Genomic DNA, 19,262 nt, shown 5'->3' on the forward strand with positions numbered 1-19,262 from the left:
CCGAAGAGTTGGGTGGTTTCGGACGGATTTGTGATTTAAGCGGGTTAAAATATCGGATTTAATTGGATTATTTCTGGCGGGTTCGGACCTGGACTTTTGAATCTATCGAAGACCAACCCGCCCAGACTGTTGTTTCCTGCACCTCTCTGTTGACTTCCGAAATGGTCATTGCTGAAGTAAGAAATATCTGACACTTTCTCTAATATATTTTTTTTTATGATTGATTAAAATTTATTAGAAATTATATTCTTTTTAGATTTTGTTTATTATTTAATTATTATTTCTCCTAATTTATATTAAATAAGAAATAAAATTTATTAAAATGGATGATTTTTAATAAATTCTAACTAATTAAAAAAATGCAGGAAGCAACTGGAACGTATACGAAGCAATAGTCACAGGTGCGAACATATGACATAAATAATAAGGCCCAAATTATGTAGGCCCAATGTTGCGTTTTGGGGATTTGAATCATGTACCGCCTAAATTGAATCTTGCACCTCCCAAATTTTTAAAAATTTCAAACTACCTTTTTCATATTATACCTTTTCCAAATAGGTGTTTGATAACAATAAAAAAAATAGTTTTGAAATTCTCATTTCTATTACATTTATTCACTTTTTATCTTAATATTAAAACCTTCTGCGTCATTGTTTATTAAAAACGATAATTTATAAATTAATTTAGACTCATGTTTTAGTTACTTAAATAGAATTAAAAAGTTAAAATAATTTTTAATGACCCTTGTTAACCTTTTGCAGAGAAAAAACTTTATAGAAATTGTTACATATTCAACAAAATCATTATGCGATATAAAAAATATTAATAGAGAAATCAGAAATGACATATTTATTTTAGAAAAATTGATATTTTGATTATTTATCGTGATTTTTTTATTTGATTAATCATAGGATTATTCTTGTTCACTGTTCACCAAAAAAAGTCTTGCATAATTTAATTACCAGAGGCTATCTCAAACAATAGCTCACCTTATTCAAGGTAACTCATACATATTATCATTTGGATTCCACATGTACTAATTGTGTCATTAATTAACTCACAATTATATATTCATCTTAGAACGTGGTCTTCATACACAGTTGTTAGTTCTATACTGCACAGATATCTCATAAAACTAATTAACATGGGCTGGTTATGAGATTGATTGGAATGTGTGACAGAGATATCATACTTGGGACTATTTTTAATGTGAGTCACATTTGACATTGCCATGAACTGCTGTAAGTTTGAAAGTTGATGTGATTGTAGTTGGTACTGATTCAAGAAAGAAAAAGATGGGGTATTAGGATAGATTTTATAGCCTCAACTACTAGAAGCCTATAAGTGAAACTTAAATAACAAAGTATAACACATAAAAAATTATCTAGGTCCAATCAGAGGGAAACACAATAAAAGTATTTCCAAACTAAATTTAAAATTTAAGCATTTGCATATAGATTCTATATTTGTTGATATTTTGAATATTCTAAAGGATTTATCCTATCTAACAAAACTAGCTTTCCCACATGAGAGAGGATTTCAAAATGATTGTTGTACATGGACATGTATCCTTTTTAGATACCCCTCAAACTTCATCTTATTCCCCTAATCTGCATTCTACAATTCTTTTACTTGAAAAAAAAAAACTAATATGGGTGGAGTATTGCTGTTTTTGTTTTAATTTAAGATCTGTACGTTTTTCATGTTAATTTTATCTTGGTCCCATATATGTGTTTTATAGTCTTGCATCTGTATTGTATTGTATTCATGCGTCATGTTGTATCCATATCCCTGGTTCCTAGATCTGGTGCTTCCATAAATAACGGTACAATGCGTGGGAAGAGAGAGAAAAGATTAATTAGTTTCAAGCCATTATGCATGCTGAAGAATCATAAGATTACACTTCTTATTATTAACCTTTCAAACTTTTTTCAACCCGTGGTTGAAACTTTCCCACTTACAATCCAAACATTAGACACACTTTTCAAGATGTTTGTCAAAGGGAAGCATGCCCTTCTCGGTCTCATGTGCCCGGATGCCAAAGTCAATTAATGTATAGACTATATATATATATAATATATAGCAACACAAAATACAATTTACTAAAAATAGTTTCCCTCTGAAACTGAAGGGAACGTAACTAAATGTGTCCCCGTGTGCTACCAATTAAACAATTAAAATAGCATTGAATTGTTTATATATGTAGAGATAGAAAATTGCTGATGAAGAATCATAGGATTACATTGCTTATTAAATTATTTATATATGAGGAAATTAAGGGGTTTAAGGGCATTTGGGTCCTCCTTCCTTGGTCTTCCAGCTGTTGTAGCAAGGGCAAACTTGCTTGTTGCCATATGTACCAGGAGGAACGCATAAGCATTTTGCACAACACTTCTGGCAGAAAAACATGCATGGCTTCTTGTGTGAAGTTGCAGAGCAACGGTAAGTACACCTTGGTTTACAATCTGTTTCATTCATTAGTCACATCATTAGCATTCAGCATAGAAATTAATTAAATCCCTTTAAATTAGTTAAAACTAATTAACATGATTGATGGTTACTATCTAGGAGCGACCTAGCATTAAAATGTTGGTTCTTATTCGCAAAATCGAGACACAAAATACATGAATGCACGACAATTAGATGAGTACGTGGAAATTTCATACCTGAAGGACGAAGTGTTCCACTGCGTGTATAAGCCTGTTCAAATATTATTACACAAACAAAATTGAGCAATAGTTAGAACAATTGGACTTCTATTTTGATGTTAAATTTATATATTACGGGCTTGTTTGGATAAACTTCTTTAGAAGCACTTCTAAAAGAAGAAAATAAGAAGAAAAAAGATAAGATGAGCTTTTTCATAAGCAAAAATAAACTCTTCATGAGTTAATTTTTAGAAGCTCACCAATATAGCTTCTTTAAAAGATGAGATAACATCTACAAATTAGCTAATGAAAAACTTATTTTAACTAATGAAGAATCTCATTTTATTTTTTTCTTCTTATTTTCTTCTTTTAGAAGTGCTTCTAGAGAAGCTTACACCCAAACATATGCTACTAATAGAGAGGCAATGCATGATTATGATTAATGTGCAAAGCCAAAGAGTATTTCTTGTTATGTACCTCTGCTACGTTAGAGAATGTGACCAAAAGAAGCAAAGAGAGGGCAACCATGGTGGGACTGTAGGAACGTGCTGCCATTGCTATGATGTGTGAAGTGAAGGACACACTTTTAGAGGAATGAAAAACTAAAAAGAGAAAGATGAATATATATATATATATATATATATATATATATATATATATATATATATAAAATAAGTCTTCGTTATTTCTCACTTAGGAATTGGACCGATATTTATAGGAATAAGAGAGGATGGTACGTTCTAATCATGATGATAGCTAATAATGAAAAGTTGGAAGACTTGCAATAGAATTCCGTTGTTTAAGGCGTTGAAAAGGGTGATTGGGAAAATGTTGCATGAGAAAGTGAGCGATAACCCCGGCGTATCTTTTGTTACATTTGTTTTTATTGGCTTTTGTCAACTGAGTAACAACATGCTGGTAGGTCCCTCCTCATTTATTTTCTTATTTTCACTAATTTCACTGTTTATTTTGTTTCACTTTTTTTATTTTCTTTCTCCACTGATGCCTATAATATAGAATCATTGTTCTTCACAAGAGTATTGTATATGGAAGCTTTCAAAAACCTCAAGAATAATAATGCTATTTATATATACTTTATACACGTACAATTTTTTTAAATGTAATAAAAAAAATTAACTGGGGACCTTGAACTCAAAACAAGTTATATATTAAGGGTGCTTATGAATAAATTCAATCTAATTAAAATTGAATGGATCAAAATTTTAAAAAAAATGTTTTTATTAGATTAGATCGGATTTCATATTTGATTTTGAAATATAATCCAAACCGAAATTATATATACATATAAACTTTTATAAATAAATTTATGTTATTACTCATGTTTACATTTTTATTATTTATATATTTATAAAATTATCATATAACTTATGTTTATCAGCTTAATGATCATAGTGTAAAATATTTTTATAGTGTTGTCTTCTAATCATCATTTATCATTAATATAACTTTTAAAGTAATTATCATAAAAATCAACAAATAGACTTACATTACATGTTGGATTGTGATTGGAGGACGGTTTAAAACATTTTACATTGTTAATATACTATTCTTCCTCTTTATATTTATTTGTGAAAAATCTATTTGATTTAAGATAATTTTTAGTAACAATTTGATTAAAAGTATTAAAGTAGGTGAGTACAATTATTAAGTTATGTAAATTTATTTTAATAGTATATATTTGAAGCATTATACTACTATTAGTTAAGAAAAATATGTTTATTATATATATTACCATTTAATTTAAATTTTCTCCAAAGAAAACTAAAAATAAAAAAGTAAAAACAAATCCAATCCAAATCACTTTAAATTGGATTGGATTTAAATTTTTTATTAAACCAATTGGATGATTAATTAAGAAAATTTCAAATGGAAAGGAGAAAATTTGAAAAAATGTCATTTAATTTTCAAATTTCAACCTTGAGGACAAGGTTATTTCTAGGAGGGGTGTATTGTTAAGATACACGAAAAAATTAGTTAACATAGTTAGACTATTAATAGATTAGTTTACTACAGTTAGTATATTGATTAGTTAGTTAAGGGATTAATTAATTAAATAAAGGGATTTATTAGATATAAATAGGAAAAGAAGAATGAAAGAAAAAGATCTTATCATTTGCAGATTGAGCATTAACTATTTATAAAAAGAAAAATCTTTTGTGAAAAAAAAATCATTGGAAGAGAGTTTTCTTTCTTATTTTCTGTTCTTTTCTTACTAGTTAATAAAATTCTCTTTTCTTCCTCGTTTCAATTCTGGCTCCTAAAACCTCCATTGTGAATAACTAATCTACTTTACAGAATGTTTAACCTAATAGCAAGAACGGGAAATTTGAAATTTTGATACAGTGAAATGACTCGACCATCTGGATATCAGATGTATAACACATACATTATTAATTAATCTGTAAGTTGTCAAAAAAAGAAAAATAAAAAGGAGCGGCGTATAAAACCACTGTTGTTTTTTCAAGGCTGACCATAAGCTAATCTAAGTCCAAAGATTGTAAATAACACTATAACAGTAAGAAAATATAACAAACTAAAGTCGGAACAAATGAGAATTTAAATACTTCAAAATTTGCATTCATGCACAACTTCATTTCACCTTCATTTTCATTTCTCTATAGCCATTTGGCGCTTTATCAGAAAATCAATATATAACAAGCCACTATAAAAAAAATTTATGCAAGAAATTTTCAAGTTGACCTAAAATTTGAGAACACACATCAACACCTATATAAATGGCCAGCACAAGCTTCCATGGCTTTGTTTGTTCCTCCTATTTTTGTTTAATTTCACTATGTTGAAGGCTAAAATAAATTAAATATTCCTCGTCACTCCTCACTATCGGCTGAAGTGGTCCACGCTGGGCATAAGCACCGAGCAAGCCACAGGATAACTCTGTCATCCTAGGATAGGTTCAACATTTCTGTCAGTTGACTATAATCCCATAAATGCAAGTTCTGGTACACGAAAATGGCACCAACCGCAAATACAACAGAAAGAATTGTCACGCTCTTCATGCATCCATGGTCTTGTGACAATCTTCCCAAAAGGGCTTTGCAGTACTTGTCTGCATCCTTCAATAATGCATGGCGAGCAGCATCATCCGCCTTAGCCAAGGCCTTTTCATTCTATAAAGACAGATTGAGATATGACATAAGTTTCTCTTGCCAGTTACAATATAGTAAAATTAGGTTCAAATAAGATGCATCCTTTACAATGACACGGCTGGAATAATATATCATCTAAGATAACCTCAGTATTTAGATTCTACTCTCAGTACTCAGGCCTAAGGATTTTGAAAATATGTCAAAGAAACATCAAGATATGCTGCCTGAGATTAACTAGCCTAAGTATACTGCTGTTCTCAATTCAATTAACCCCATTTTGGGACCCTTGGAAGAACTTTCACAGAGCTTTTAAAGGCTTATAATATAAGTGGCTAATGATAAGTTCACTTTAGCTTATTTCAATAAGCTAAATGGGAAAGCTAAACAAAATAAGCTAACAGGAGAGTTATAAGCCATTCTCATAAAATTAAAACATCTTATCAAGGGATTACGACTCTTTGATGATAAGCTCTCATTTAATAAGAGTTCAATTAAGTTGTTAAAGCTCCCTTGATCATACAAGAACAATTTGTAATATAGACCGAAACTTCAACATGCATACTATAAAGGTTGAGTTTCTCCAACCATTGTGCTAATGTATTTACTAAAAACGGAAATAGTTTACCTTTTGACTGAAGCTCTTAAGAGTTTCCCTCAAAGGATCAAGAGTAGGATGTTTGATAAAGTATTCCTTCCATTCACCAGAAAGTATTCTTAATACAACAATACTTGCTTCAAGGTTATCCATATAAAGCAAATCCTGTTTCGCAGTATTAAATACATGTTGAAATGTGTAGGAAAAGAGTCACTAGGAAAAAAACTGTAGAAAACAAATGAAAAGAAATTGTTAAATATCATTCCCTTGTACTCACCCATTGCTTGTAACATTCAGGGTTCTGAGTCAAACACCAAATAAAAATGTCACTTGCCTCCTTTGATAGGTCCAGATTAGCTGTAAAAGATTCAAGCCTTTAAGTTTTCACACTAAAGTACAACACCAATTCATTCAACTTAAATAATAAATACTTGAGAGACAGCATACACTACAAATAACAAGTAAATAATGTGCAAGGAAAAAAAAGATGGCATTCAACATTAACTAGACATTACCTTTTCCCGCAGCTTTAATTGCAAAGCTTAGTATCTGTTGTGCAAGATGCTTTATTGCTTTACTTCCAGGGGAACCGGCAAGGGCAACTTCTCTTAACGTTGGATAAACAGCTTCAAATCTTTCAGTGGCCTAAACAAAACATACAAATACCAAAAGAGTAACTCGGCTAAACCAATGATCGCAATGCAAGTGACTACACAATACACAAGATTCTTTAAAAAAATCTACCTTGACCCGGGCTGAATGAAGAGGGAAAGTAACTCTCAATAGAGAATCAAGTGCCCATGGGGGCACAACACGCTCCCCCTTTCTGACAGCCCCACTTAGCAAGATAGAGTGAGCTTTAGGAAATGTGATAATTCTGTTTCAAAAATGAAAAAGAACAAATGAAGATAAATCATTCAAGGCAAGAAGGAGCAGCCAAGAATTCTGCACTAGTTACGTTAAACAAATCAAGGGAAGTTACTGTCAAATCAAAAAGGTTCCTAACCTCTCAACCAACTGTAATATCAAGTCTCTTGACTGTGGATTGCAACCAGACTTCACACTCAGCATCGGCAAGAGAAGATATACCCACAAGTACAACCCCATAACTAGATCTCCTTGAGAAGCCTACACAAATCTTAATCCAGTTACAAATCCATATAATAACTTTTCCGAGTATTTGGGGTGGGGGTACTAAATCATGTTTAAAACACTCACCTGAGTTATCACCCAAACAATGACAGGGAGTTTATCCTGTCCTTGATATTTTTTATTCTCCTTTAATATTGGTAATAAGCTAATCAAGACATCAGGTTTTCGTCGAAGCACCATTGTTAAAACCACAAACATGGCAACCTGTAGTTCAAGTGATATACAATATTCTCACCAAATATTCGCTGAATTATATGCTATAGCTCATGTAAACATGTACAGCATTAAATTAACATTATAAGTTTTTGGAATGATATTTCAAAAAGTTATTAGTATTCAATCAAATTTGGGGGGCATGTTGCAATCAATAATAAGTAGAAAAAAAATTATACAATTTTGATTGAAAGGAGTCAACCAAGAGCCAAGTTGATCCTAGAACACCAAGAAGTTTATCCTTATTGATATTGATAATTTGATATCTAGCTTCATTTCCAGAAATCAGATGCGCAACCACTCAAAGCTGAGGATCAGACTGCAATAGGTAACTGTCCAAGGAGGCACAACCCACATCCAAACTTTTCCCTCTCAGCCTCAATGACATATCCTTGCCATCCTTAAATCCTAATGCATTTCAGTCTCATATTATCTCATAGGACACATAAAATAATAACCCATTCTCATATTGTTTGACAAGCTAGTCCATCTCTATTGCTAACAAAGCTAAGGAACCACAAGAAAAAAAATTCAAGATCTAAGACAGATTTGAGAATTGATCATTTTATTTCGAATATTTCTATATTTCATATTAAACAGGGAATGGAACAACTTAGTTAAGACTTAAGACACTAAGAAAAAAACTCAGTTGAATTACAGTCATCTATAAAATTCCACAGTAAAGATTAAATGAAAAACTCCTTAAAAATAAACATCAACATTCAGAAAAAGTTCTCATTATCAATGACATCCTACAAGGCTAGAACAACTCATACAACCAAGCTTTAACTCACTAGGTGGCATCAGCTATCTTGATCCAGAGGAAACTATTTACCATCTCTCACAGATACAGATACTAGCCCATATGGAGACACAAATCAACAAAAATGCAAAGTTTCTTTCTGTATTATTATAAATAAATAAAAAAGCAAAAGAAAAATAATATAGGAATGTACTTGTCCACATTAAATTTTAAGAAATGCAACACCTTTAAAAAGACTACGCCAAATTGTGCATCATATAATGGTATAATTTCGAAGGGTACCTGAGATTTCGATGATGATTGCTGGACTGCCTTCTTAACTCCCTGATGACTGGCAAGGTCTGAAAGAATGCTGTCCAACGACCATAGCACAAAGGAACCAAGTGCTTCATATGATCGATGACTGATCCAATCCGTTGATATTTTGTAAATATCCTCAGATATATGCAAAAGAGGGATCTGTAGGGAAAGCCAAAATGATAAGAAATACTAACAATAATCACTGAGCAAGGACCACTAGCTAGCATCCAAACCATCAACAATGAGCAAAAAAGAGCATTTTGCATTAGACAGATAATTACAGAAGGCACATAATTCAGCAACATTTTTTCACGAACAATATAAAATAACAATCAGATCAGAACTCACTCATGCAATTCAAAATTCTATAGCATACTACCATATGTCACGCGCATCACAAAATCGTTCAACTTTCTTTTCCAAATCATAATCCAAATTAAAATAAAAATAAAAAAACAAAAAGGAGCAGAAACAACTCACATCAACAATCTTCGCAACGGTGGACTCTTTGAACGTCTTCAGCCACGGGAATTGAGCTGCACTCACCGACGAGAATGCGCGACCGAAGTAGTCAGCAAATCGCATCAGCATAATATCTTGCTGCGATTCATACGAAGCCTGCGCAAACGCTCACATTCAATGAACAACAAACAAACGAATCACAATAACAGCAGATCAATCGCGAAAAGGAAACACTCACGGTAATCTCAGCGAGAAACGCGTCGAGATCATCGGCGCTGATTCTAGAAGCAGCTTCGGCCACCGTCACCTTCGGCTTCTTCGGTTTCTTCTGCTTCGCCTTCTTCACCTCCTGAACGGCGATGGCTTCATGCTCCGCATCGCCGTCGTCTTCGTCGTCGGAATGCCGCTTCGATCTGCTCGGAGCGGCGGCTGCAGCTGCTTCAGCCTCGGAGGCGATCTGAGACTCGAGTAGTCGGCGGCGGCTGTGCTCGGAATGGCGCTGAACGGAGCTGAAGACGTCAGGGGAAGGATCGGCGGCGAGAGGCTGCTTGGAGGAAGACTTGTTGTTGTTGTTGTTGCGGTTGCGCTTGTGATACGACACCGTTTGCCATTGGTTGTTACTTTTGATTGTGGTGTTTTGCGTGGTGAGGTTCCGTCTTCTTCTGTGAGCTTCTTCTTCTTCTTCCTCTTGCTCTCTGAGAATGGCTTCGATGAGAGCTGAAGTCTCATCCATGCTATGGTTTGAATCAACGCGCGCGCTCTGTTACTACGTCGAAGAAGAAGAAGATCGAGACGGCGTCGTTGTGGAGAGAGAGAGAGAGAGACAAAGGGGGTAATTAAGCGTAAGATGATGACAGAGAAAAGACACGTGGGTGTTTCGTTCTGCTTTTTGAGTTTGACATCGTCTTCAATTCATCACTCGATTACGAGTTACGACATTGTTTTTATTTATTTGTTTGCATTATCCGTTGAGTTTTAATCACTTTTTCGGCAAACGTTTAGAAAAAACACAAAATCAAGAATGTACTAGGATCTGTGTTGCTGTTGCACAACATAAAAACTTTTATCCTACATGTAACACGTTTTAAACAACAACAAAAATTGAACCATGAGTAAGTAAAAAAAAAAAATATTACATTACCAACAACATATTTTTTTAAATAAATATGTAAATATTTTCATTAGTTTGAAAACATTTTAAATATTACACATTTAAAACGTTAATAAAGTACTTACTTACCATAACATATTTCAAAATAAGTGTAAATATTTTCATTAAGTATTACTAAAGTATTACATATTTAAATATTTTAAAAATGACGATAGTCAAATCACTTGTTTTGTGTGATACATTAAATACATGTTTTAAGAACACTTTTCAACAATTGATGAAATTTATTAGCATTGAAAAATTTATGTTGAAAATAACTAATGTACTTTTAATGACTCATTAAAAAATACAGTATGAAAAATATTACTACTACAATATAAAAAAAAACATATTAAATAATTGTTAAAAATAAAATACGTTGATTATAGTACTAATAATGAAGACTTTTTTAATTACCCATTAAACAATAACACTTAAATTAGAAAAATTTTATTTTACTTTATCTTAAACAATTAAATATTTTTTTATGTGTTTTTTTCTCTGCATTTGATATTATTATTTAAAAGAATTTAAAACCATAAATGAATGTCAGGTTGGTCTTTGCAGTAATTGTGTAATTGTAAAAAGAACGCATACTCCAAGTGCTACACTGCACATGTGTAAATATATAATATCCTTTTACGTGAGAACGAGAATAAATATTTTTAATCGTTGAATTAAAATTAAAGGTGATGAATAAAATATTAAATAAAAATATCACGTGTCCTCAATTATACTGAATGATATATGATATTTTCCAATTTATTATTACCGTACTCACTTTATTATTCTCAAATCGTATCTGACATTCATAATCCTTATTTCTGAAAGCATCTTCCTAATTAGGGTTCTTAAGATATTGATTAAAAAATTAAAAAATATTTATTCTATAAATCATAAGATTTTAAGCTAATTTTAATAAAAAAATATTTCTATTTAAAGTTTTTTAACGAGTGTCCTTCGCCTTTTTTTGAAATTCTGAAATTGTTGCTATCTGACGAATCAATTGAAGACCTCTCCCGCACGTTTGTCTAATTTATTGCAACTATTCGCATTTTCTAGTGTGATCTTATTTTTAATGTACGTTACACTTGCACAAGAATAAACCTAACAAACCATAAACAATTAGTTTTATATTAAAATCAAGGAATGCATGTGCTCTATAAAAGTTGAATGAATAAGTTAAGTTTAACTTAGAGAAATTTAATTCTGTTTTTTTAAGTTTTTCTTTGAATTTCACACATTATTACAACAAATTTATTATAAGCAAAATATAATAGATTTGTGTTTACAACATATTCTACAAGAGATTCTGTAGTTTATTATTGGCTAAACACTATTAGAAAATATGTTTTCTACATTGGTTATTTATGACTTTCAACATCGATTTTTCAACCGATGTTGAAAGTACCGACGTTGATAGTATTATTGTTAACATTGATTTTTGAAAAATCGATGTTAACGTAAAATTATCAACATCGGTTATATAAATAACCGATGTTTCTAATATGAATTACACCCAGAAAATGTATATTAATGTTGATAGTTAATATCGGTTTTTACAAAAAACCGATGTTAACGAATGTGTTACTGTTGACAGTTAACATCAGTTTTTTACAAAAAACCGATGTTAACGAATGTATTACTATTGACAGTTAACATCGATTTTTTAAGGTGATTCTCTTCAAAAGAGAAATCTTACAAAATGCACATGAAAATTTATGCTCTTTCTATTAAAAAAAATTGTAATCATATTTTTTTCTATGCAAAGAAAATTATATGCTCTACTGTTTATTATGTAAAGAATAAAATAAAAATTATAATAAGAAAATAAGATTAATAGCACCAATATTTTCAAGTATGTTAATTTGTTTTCTCTCTCTCTTTTAGAAACTCAACCCCCCGCACTCAATACTATACCACGCATCAAACATACGTCATCTCATTTATCTCTTAGAACGTTCATCAAACACCAGGTATGCATCTTATTTAACATTTAAATCTCAACACAAAGGAATCAACAGTAGCCTAAGAATTCTTGCATTGCATTCATTACATCAAACACCAGGTATGCATCTTATTCATTGCATTACTATCACTAGCCAAGCAAACAACGAAACTGAGAAATTTGAAGATAACCTGTGTTTAGTGAACGATTCAAAGCAGAGAGATAATGAGGCTGCTTCTTGTCTTTCTTCTGGAAGTTTCACGCCCTTTTGCAGTTCCCTCCCCTTTCTGCGGTGAAGTCAGTCCAATGAGGCTGCTTCTTGCCTTTCTTCTAGAAGTTTCACGCCCTTTTGCCAATCAAGTCCTCTCCTTTCATGCCCCTTCCGTTTAAGATGCAAAGCATCGGGTTTCTTTACTTATTTAAAAAACTACACATGCTAAAATACTATTGGTACGTACATGTAACACGTTTTTCATCTATATTTTGTAATGTCGTCCTAATTTTATTCTAAAACTTGTTTATTTTTATTTTCTGAACTTTTATGTGATGAGATACCAATTACGTGCCCGTGCTAACTTTTAAAATATAGATTCTCTGGTTTAATTTCAATTTTTTGTTTTTTAATTTTATATTATAATATAAAATTAAAATTTACGTACAGTATATAAATTTCATACTGTAATATAACCTTCTGGCATTCTTTTTTTTAAATTTCCCATTTTCCAATATTTTAGATTCTCTGGTTTAATTTCAATTTTTTATTTATTTATATATAAATTTAGTATACAATTAATTTTGAGAATGCTTTGTAAATAAAGTAAAACATTAACATGTTGACGTTTTTAATAAACGAATATTATATATATTAAATTAATATCCATCATATTTTTTTGGCATGATACTCGTTATAAAAATAATTCTAAACATTTCATACCAAAAAGAATATTATAATTTCAAACATTTAGTATAAAATCATTATTTAACAAATAATTAATAACTCATCGTATTATTACATAATTACGGCATGAAGTACAGACATGAAAAAATCATGCCAAAAAAACATGATGGATCTTCCCTTATTTTTAAAAAAGAAAATATTGCAAGAAGTACAGACATGAAAATTCGTACTCCACTAAAAATATTAATTAATGTCAAAAGATTATATTCTTATTCAAATACTTGAAACTATTGTTACTGTTAAAAGTAATTTTATAAAATTAAATCTACTCAAATCTTATTCAATATTAATTATGTTTAGACGATAGATTGCATTTTTTTTTATTTTATATTAAGAGTGGAATTTTTCTAATGATTAATTATAAAATTTGATAAATAATTTTGTAATCAATAAAAAATGTAAAATGAAAATTTATAAGTTATATCAAATAAACTTTAAATAAAAATGTTATCTTTTTATTTTTTGCTGATTTAAATAAAATGTTATCTAGGCCTTGTCATATCCAGACTTAGCACTGAAGAAATTATAGTTAACATAATATTTTAAGATAACCTAATCATTATATAGAAAATTATTCAAGCTTTTTTTTTTAATGCAGAAAATTGTTGAAGATAAAATGCATGTGTTTCGGTGCTTTTTGTTGTTTAATCTTGCCTTAGAGTTGAGTGGTTGGCTGGATGACCAGGGAAATCTTTGGACAAAAAAAAAAGCCTCTAAACCAAAAGCAGCCAAAATTAAATTGGAATGATAATATTTATCGATATAAATTAATTAATTGTTGTTTGTGTCGAGTTCCATCAAGATCTAATTGACCTATCTCAGCGAAATTTCTAATGTTAAAATTGGAGGAGATACCTACAAAAGGGACTCCAAGTAAGTTAATAATACTTTGAGATGTTTATATATCTATCCTGGGGTAAAAAACGTATTTAGAGATCTTTCCTGTGACTTATATATACATGTATGATATCAAGCTTAACACATTTAGTATGATCCATCATGTTTTTTTGGTATGATTTTTTTATTAAATTTATTAACAAAAAATTCACATAATTAACAAATGTGGTTAAAAATAATAAAAAAAATGACAAATGTAATAAAAATAAATTACATGTGGATTATAATTAACTCTAAATTTAAAGACTTAAAACATAATTTTCGTGTCTCATGAAAATATTTTTATTTTTGTTTTGTTTAGAAATAATGAAAATATCATTTTTTTTAAATCCTACAAATATATGAGATAACTATAATTATTTAAATTAAACCACTGTAACATATATTTTCAATAAATCAAATTAATATATACAAATATTTTAATTTATTTTTAATTTAAAGATAATACGATAACATAAATATAGTAGGATTTCATAGAATTTTTAAACAATATTCTCCATTTACCTTTTTATGAAGATTTTTTTTATAATAATTAAATAAAAATATATTAGTAATAAATTTTAATTTTTTTACGATATAATTGATTTTACCAACATTCTATAAAAATTCTATAAAAGTTAAACTCTATTATTAAAAACAGTTTTTTTTTTCAAATTAACTAATATCAAATAATTTATATAAATGTGTGTTATATTTAAATGATAATCATGAAATAATAAAATTAAAATTACGAAATTCATTTTAAAAATTTAGTTTAATTTTTAAATGTTTACCTTTTGAATTTATTATTGTTTATTAATTATTTTTTTTAATTAAAATATAATTAATAACACAATATATGTTTTTTTAAATATATAAATAATTAAAAAAAAGTTTATATTAACATTGGTTTTTTCAAAAACCGATGTTAACATCATTAGTTAACATAAGTTTTTGGAAAACCGATGTTAACGTATCACATGTTAACATCGGTTTTTGAAAAAATCGATGTTAACGCGTGATATGTTAACATCGGTTTTTTGGAAAACCGATGTTAAGAATAATACTTTATTTACAAATATGCCACCGCGTTTAATTTAACATCGGTTTTGTTCAAAACCGATGTTAATAAACCGATGTTAAAACTGCTTTTTGTAATAGTGAAATTTTAGTTTAAACTATAAAATCATAAAATAAGACTCAATAAATTAATAAGTAAGACTTAATTTATATTTGAAAAAACTAATTGAAAAATTAGTTAAAAAAGTTTGAAAAGTTAGTTAGTAGTTAAAAATTGAAAGTTAAAAAATTAATTTATTAAATTATAAATTTTTAATAAAATTAGTTATTGAAGTAATTAAAAAGCATAAAATGATAAAAAATAATAAAATCATAATTTATTTTAAAAAATACTATTTTAATTAGCATTTCAAAAAAACACGATAAATTATTAAGAAGAGACTGAAAAATATCTATTTACCAATCAATCAGACAAATTTTTCAATTAATAAAAAAATTAAAAACTCACTTAAATATCCAACGAACCACTCCTTAAAAATTGTGATTTCAACTAACAAAAAAATGTTAAAAGTATGTAACATATTTTCAATGAAATAACTACTGACCGGAATTATTTAAGGAATAGTACATATAACTTACAATTTGGTATGTGTAAATTTAGAGTACATATAAAGTCTGGAACCCAGTTTGTTCCTTCAAGCTAATAAACCAATAAAAACTTTATCCATGTTTAAGACACTGACTTTAAGCATAATAAACCAATACAACTTTATGATAAGAAACACAGATACAAGAAATTTTATCTCAATTTCCTTGTTTGCATTTATTTAGGGTTAGCAAAATTCTAGAAACATTTTCCCCTGCAAAGCCCAGTTAGATAATTTAAAATTATGCATTAATAATATGTAACACACATAAAATAAAATACTCTTTTTTTCTTTACTTTACCGTCCACATATGGTTTCGCACAAGTGCATTTTTTTTCATCCAATCTTCTAATTATTGTAAAGACTTCTCAACGACTTTAAGTTGACTTGCTAGTAGTGATGTCAATGTTTCGAAATTTCCTATGCAATTACGATTGTTTTTTTAAATTTGGGTAACCTTGCACAAAACTCTTGTTCCAATTCTATAATAATAAACGCACATCTTACATCAATTTTTGTAGAAGATAATTTTGAAACTTTAAATAATTAGTAAACAAAAAATTAATACTATATAATTATCTAATTTTACAAGGGGTTTATAACGTATGGTTTCAATATTGAACGTACGACAGCAATTAAATTAAAAAAATAAATAAATACTCATTTTGTACTTTTATTACTATTCCATAAAGAATATATTATTTTTATTTCTAGAATATAATTTTTAATATGTTAACATACTTCGAGTAAATTACAAAACACTTTGCAATTTCGTCTAATAAAATTCACACATTTTTTCCCTACAATAATCTCTATTAATTGTTAGAAATATACGTACTAGGCTGACACTTCATGTTAGTCAAAACTCAAAAAACAGATTACACAAAAAACAAGGAAGGTCCGAAAGGATATCTTGTTAGTTTCCGGGGGGAATCATAGCAGCGTCCATAATTTATTCTAAAACACATATTTGACACTATTAAACAATTAGGTAATCACATGTAAAATAATAGTCATAAAAATCAACCAACAAATCCACATATCAATTGTCAGTAAAATGTATTTCAATTAAATTCATTTCATAACACAATGACAAGGCTTGCAAATAAATTAAAAACCATTCGAGCATTATTCATTTGTTAGAGGCAACACCATTGTGCTGATGTACATATCTCCACAGATAACCTGAAGAAAAGGCAAAATTTGGACTTTTCTCGGTGTTTCTATAACACCAACGTCCTCCTCATACTTAAAACTCAAAAGTTAATATAATTACACATAAAAGTAGTTATTTAGAACTTAGAAGGTGTGGACTAAAACCCTGAGGGGATAAATACAGACCTACAACCACTCCTCGTCATAAACGTTCCCCAGGGGAAATCAAAGATATTACTAATTGTTACAGTATTAAATTTCTTATTGTTTTGACTTTCAAACCCAACCCACCCAATTCAATTCAATTCAAATTCAACACCGCGTTTAGCTCAGCAGCAACCATCACCATTCACCACCACTCCCTTCACATCTTAACGTGACGTTCCATTATGACAAAACCAAACCATCACGCGTTTTCCGTTTATTAATTTTCCTTCCAAATTCCAAGTTGCAGATAACGCGCACAGTGACAACACACAACACAACACCAACCAATCGTTTATAATATTTTATCCACATCATTCACCATGCACATCTACTACTCGTTACGAAAATATAGGCTACGACTTTTCCTCTTTCTGTTTCTTATGCGTTCGTTTAGAAACAAAAATATCTTACAGCATACTGTATTAATTTCGAATTTGCAAATCGCGCAAAAAATCTGTTAGAAAATTAAAACAAAACAAGAAATATCGCAGTGCATGAAATTCAGAATCAGTAATCATATTCATGAGTTTTAGTGACAAAGGAATTAAGAAAAACAACCATAAGTTTTCCATGAAAAGCAAGAATTATCATCAAATAACTAGAGAACTGAGTCCTACGAATATTCTACTAATCCTACTTGTTCGTTCTTCAATCTTCAATCCCTAACCTAACACCTAAAGCCACATGTCACGGTAGAGAATGTACAGAGAACATGTTAATAACTACTTTATGTGCAGTTCTTAGCTCTTTCTAACAAAACATGAAGATGCGTAATCGAACGTACCTTTGAACAATGAACTTATTATTGGACTATTGATTTAAACCTAATTAAGAGCGAGTCATCATCTTTTTGAATTCCTCGAAGTTGACGTTGCCGTCGCCGTCGCCGTCGACGTTGCTGATCATTCTCCGGCAGTCACTGAGGGAGCACTTCTCGCCGAGATTCCGGAGCACGTGGTGCAACTCCTTCGCGGAGATGAGGCCGTTCTTGTCGACGTCGTAGAGATCGAACGCGTCGCGGAGCTCCTTCGAGTCGTCCTTTCCGGCGCCGCCATTGCAGTGAAAGTCCGCGAACTCCTTGAGGTCAATGAAACCGTCGCCGTTTTGGTCGAGCTCCTCGATCATGCGTTTCAACTCCTCGTCCGTCGTTTTGGATCCGAGCGCGGAGAGCATGTCCTTCAGCTCTGCCATAGAGATTTTTCCGTCGCCGTTCTTGTCGAACTTGTTGAAGATCTGCTGCACTTCGTCGTCCATGATCAAAAAGAGAGTGAAAAGAGAAGATGAAAAATCTCAGGGTCTCGAGTGCGTTAGGTTTTTTTTTTTTTTTTTGGTTCTCACGCCAAACGGAACGGCGTTAATTTAGGGTTTGGTTGTTGTATTTATAGTGCGCCGTTTCTTTCACGCGGTTTCTTACTTAACGCGTTAAATGAAAGTGGGGACCACTGGCTTGATCAACGGCAATTGAGTGTAATGGACGATAAGGGAACGATGACGAGACCATTAGCCAATAGTATTTCGACGCGTGTCATACACATGATGGAGTGCACGAGAATATCGTTTGTGTGTGGGGAGTGGAGGAAAAACCAAAAATTATAGAAACAATTTTGGTATGAGTTAATCTTTTGCAATTAAATAGAAGAAGGACAATTTATTTCTATAATAAATAAAAGTCTACTTATATACGAGTGTGGGGTTAATGTCCCTTTCTTTCGGTTACGTATACAATGTGTATGATTATTATGACAGCTTAATTAATCATATTGTACCCTCGTACTTGGTAGTGGTACAACATCTACAAGTCTATAAAGGCTTTTTTTACTGCAACAATATAAAGGCTATATAAATCTGTTTTATTTACATTTTTTGTTGTTGCTTGTTACAGTGAAGTATATTTGGAAAATGGACCACCAGTGAAGTATGTGATTTACATGTAATTGGAGGTTAAGTTACCGGTTGGTTATAAATAGATGGAAACAAATAATGAAAAAAAATCTAAAATTCCAGTTAGGGGTTATTTTGTAAATAATAAGAAATTAAAAT

The 19,262-nt window shown here is 30.5% G+C and overlaps 3 protein-coding genes across 4 annotated transcripts; all 3 read right to left on the reverse strand.

Annotated features, from left to right (window-relative positions):
• Positions 1-1,879: 1,879 nt before the first annotated feature.
• On the reverse strand, positions 1,880-3,275 carry LOC114385371 (protein RSI-1-like). The gene is made up of 3 exons (XM_028345420.1): positions 3,126-3,275; positions 2,667-2,700; positions 1,880-2,465 (listed from the first exon to the last, which is right to left on the reverse strand). The coding sequence occupies exons 1-3, from the start codon at positions 3,201-3,203 to the stop codon at positions 2,284-2,286; spliced, it is 294 nt and encodes a 97-aa protein (XP_028201221.1). The 5' UTR covers positions 3,204-3,275; the 3' UTR covers positions 1,880-2,283.
• Positions 3,276-5,218: 1,943 nt separating this feature from the next.
• On the reverse strand, positions 5,219-10,165 carry LOC114385370 (transmembrane protein 214-like). Of its 2 annotated transcripts, none has more exons than XM_028345419.1 (10): positions 9,500-10,165; positions 9,280-9,399; positions 8,782-8,958; positions 7,590-7,727; positions 7,378-7,499; positions 7,116-7,248; positions 6,887-7,016; positions 6,649-6,728; positions 6,402-6,536; positions 5,219-5,797 (listed from the first exon to the last, which is right to left on the reverse strand). In XM_028345419.1, exons 1-10 carry the CDS (start codon positions 9,992-9,994, stop codon positions 5,573-5,575), a joined length of 1,755 nt encoding a protein of 584 aa, XP_028201220.1. In that variant the 5' UTR covers positions 9,995-10,165; the 3' UTR covers positions 5,219-5,572. The 2 variants fall into 2 exon arrangements, with proteins under 2 accessions (XP_028201220.1, XP_028201219.1); XM_028345418.1 differs by having other exon boundaries at positions 5,221-5,797; positions 9,280-9,417; positions 9,500-10,163.
• A 7,542-nt stretch (positions 10,166-17,707) lies between these two features.
• Positions 17,708-18,585, reverse strand: LOC114383307 (probable calcium-binding protein CML18). The gene has a single exon (XM_028342954.1). It carries the CDS (start codon positions 18,474-18,476, stop codon positions 18,051-18,053), a length of 426 nt encoding a protein of 141 aa, XP_028198755.1. The 5' UTR covers positions 18,477-18,585; the 3' UTR covers positions 17,708-18,050.
• Between the last annotated feature and the right edge of the window lie 677 nt (positions 18,586-19,262).

Source organism: Glycine soja, chromosome 14 (genome assembly GCF_004193775.1).
Source record: "Glycine soja cultivar W05 chromosome 14, ASM419377v2, whole genome shotgun sequence".
Taxonomy (NCBI): Eukaryota; Viridiplantae; Streptophyta; class Magnoliopsida; order Fabales; family Fabaceae; genus Glycine; species Glycine soja.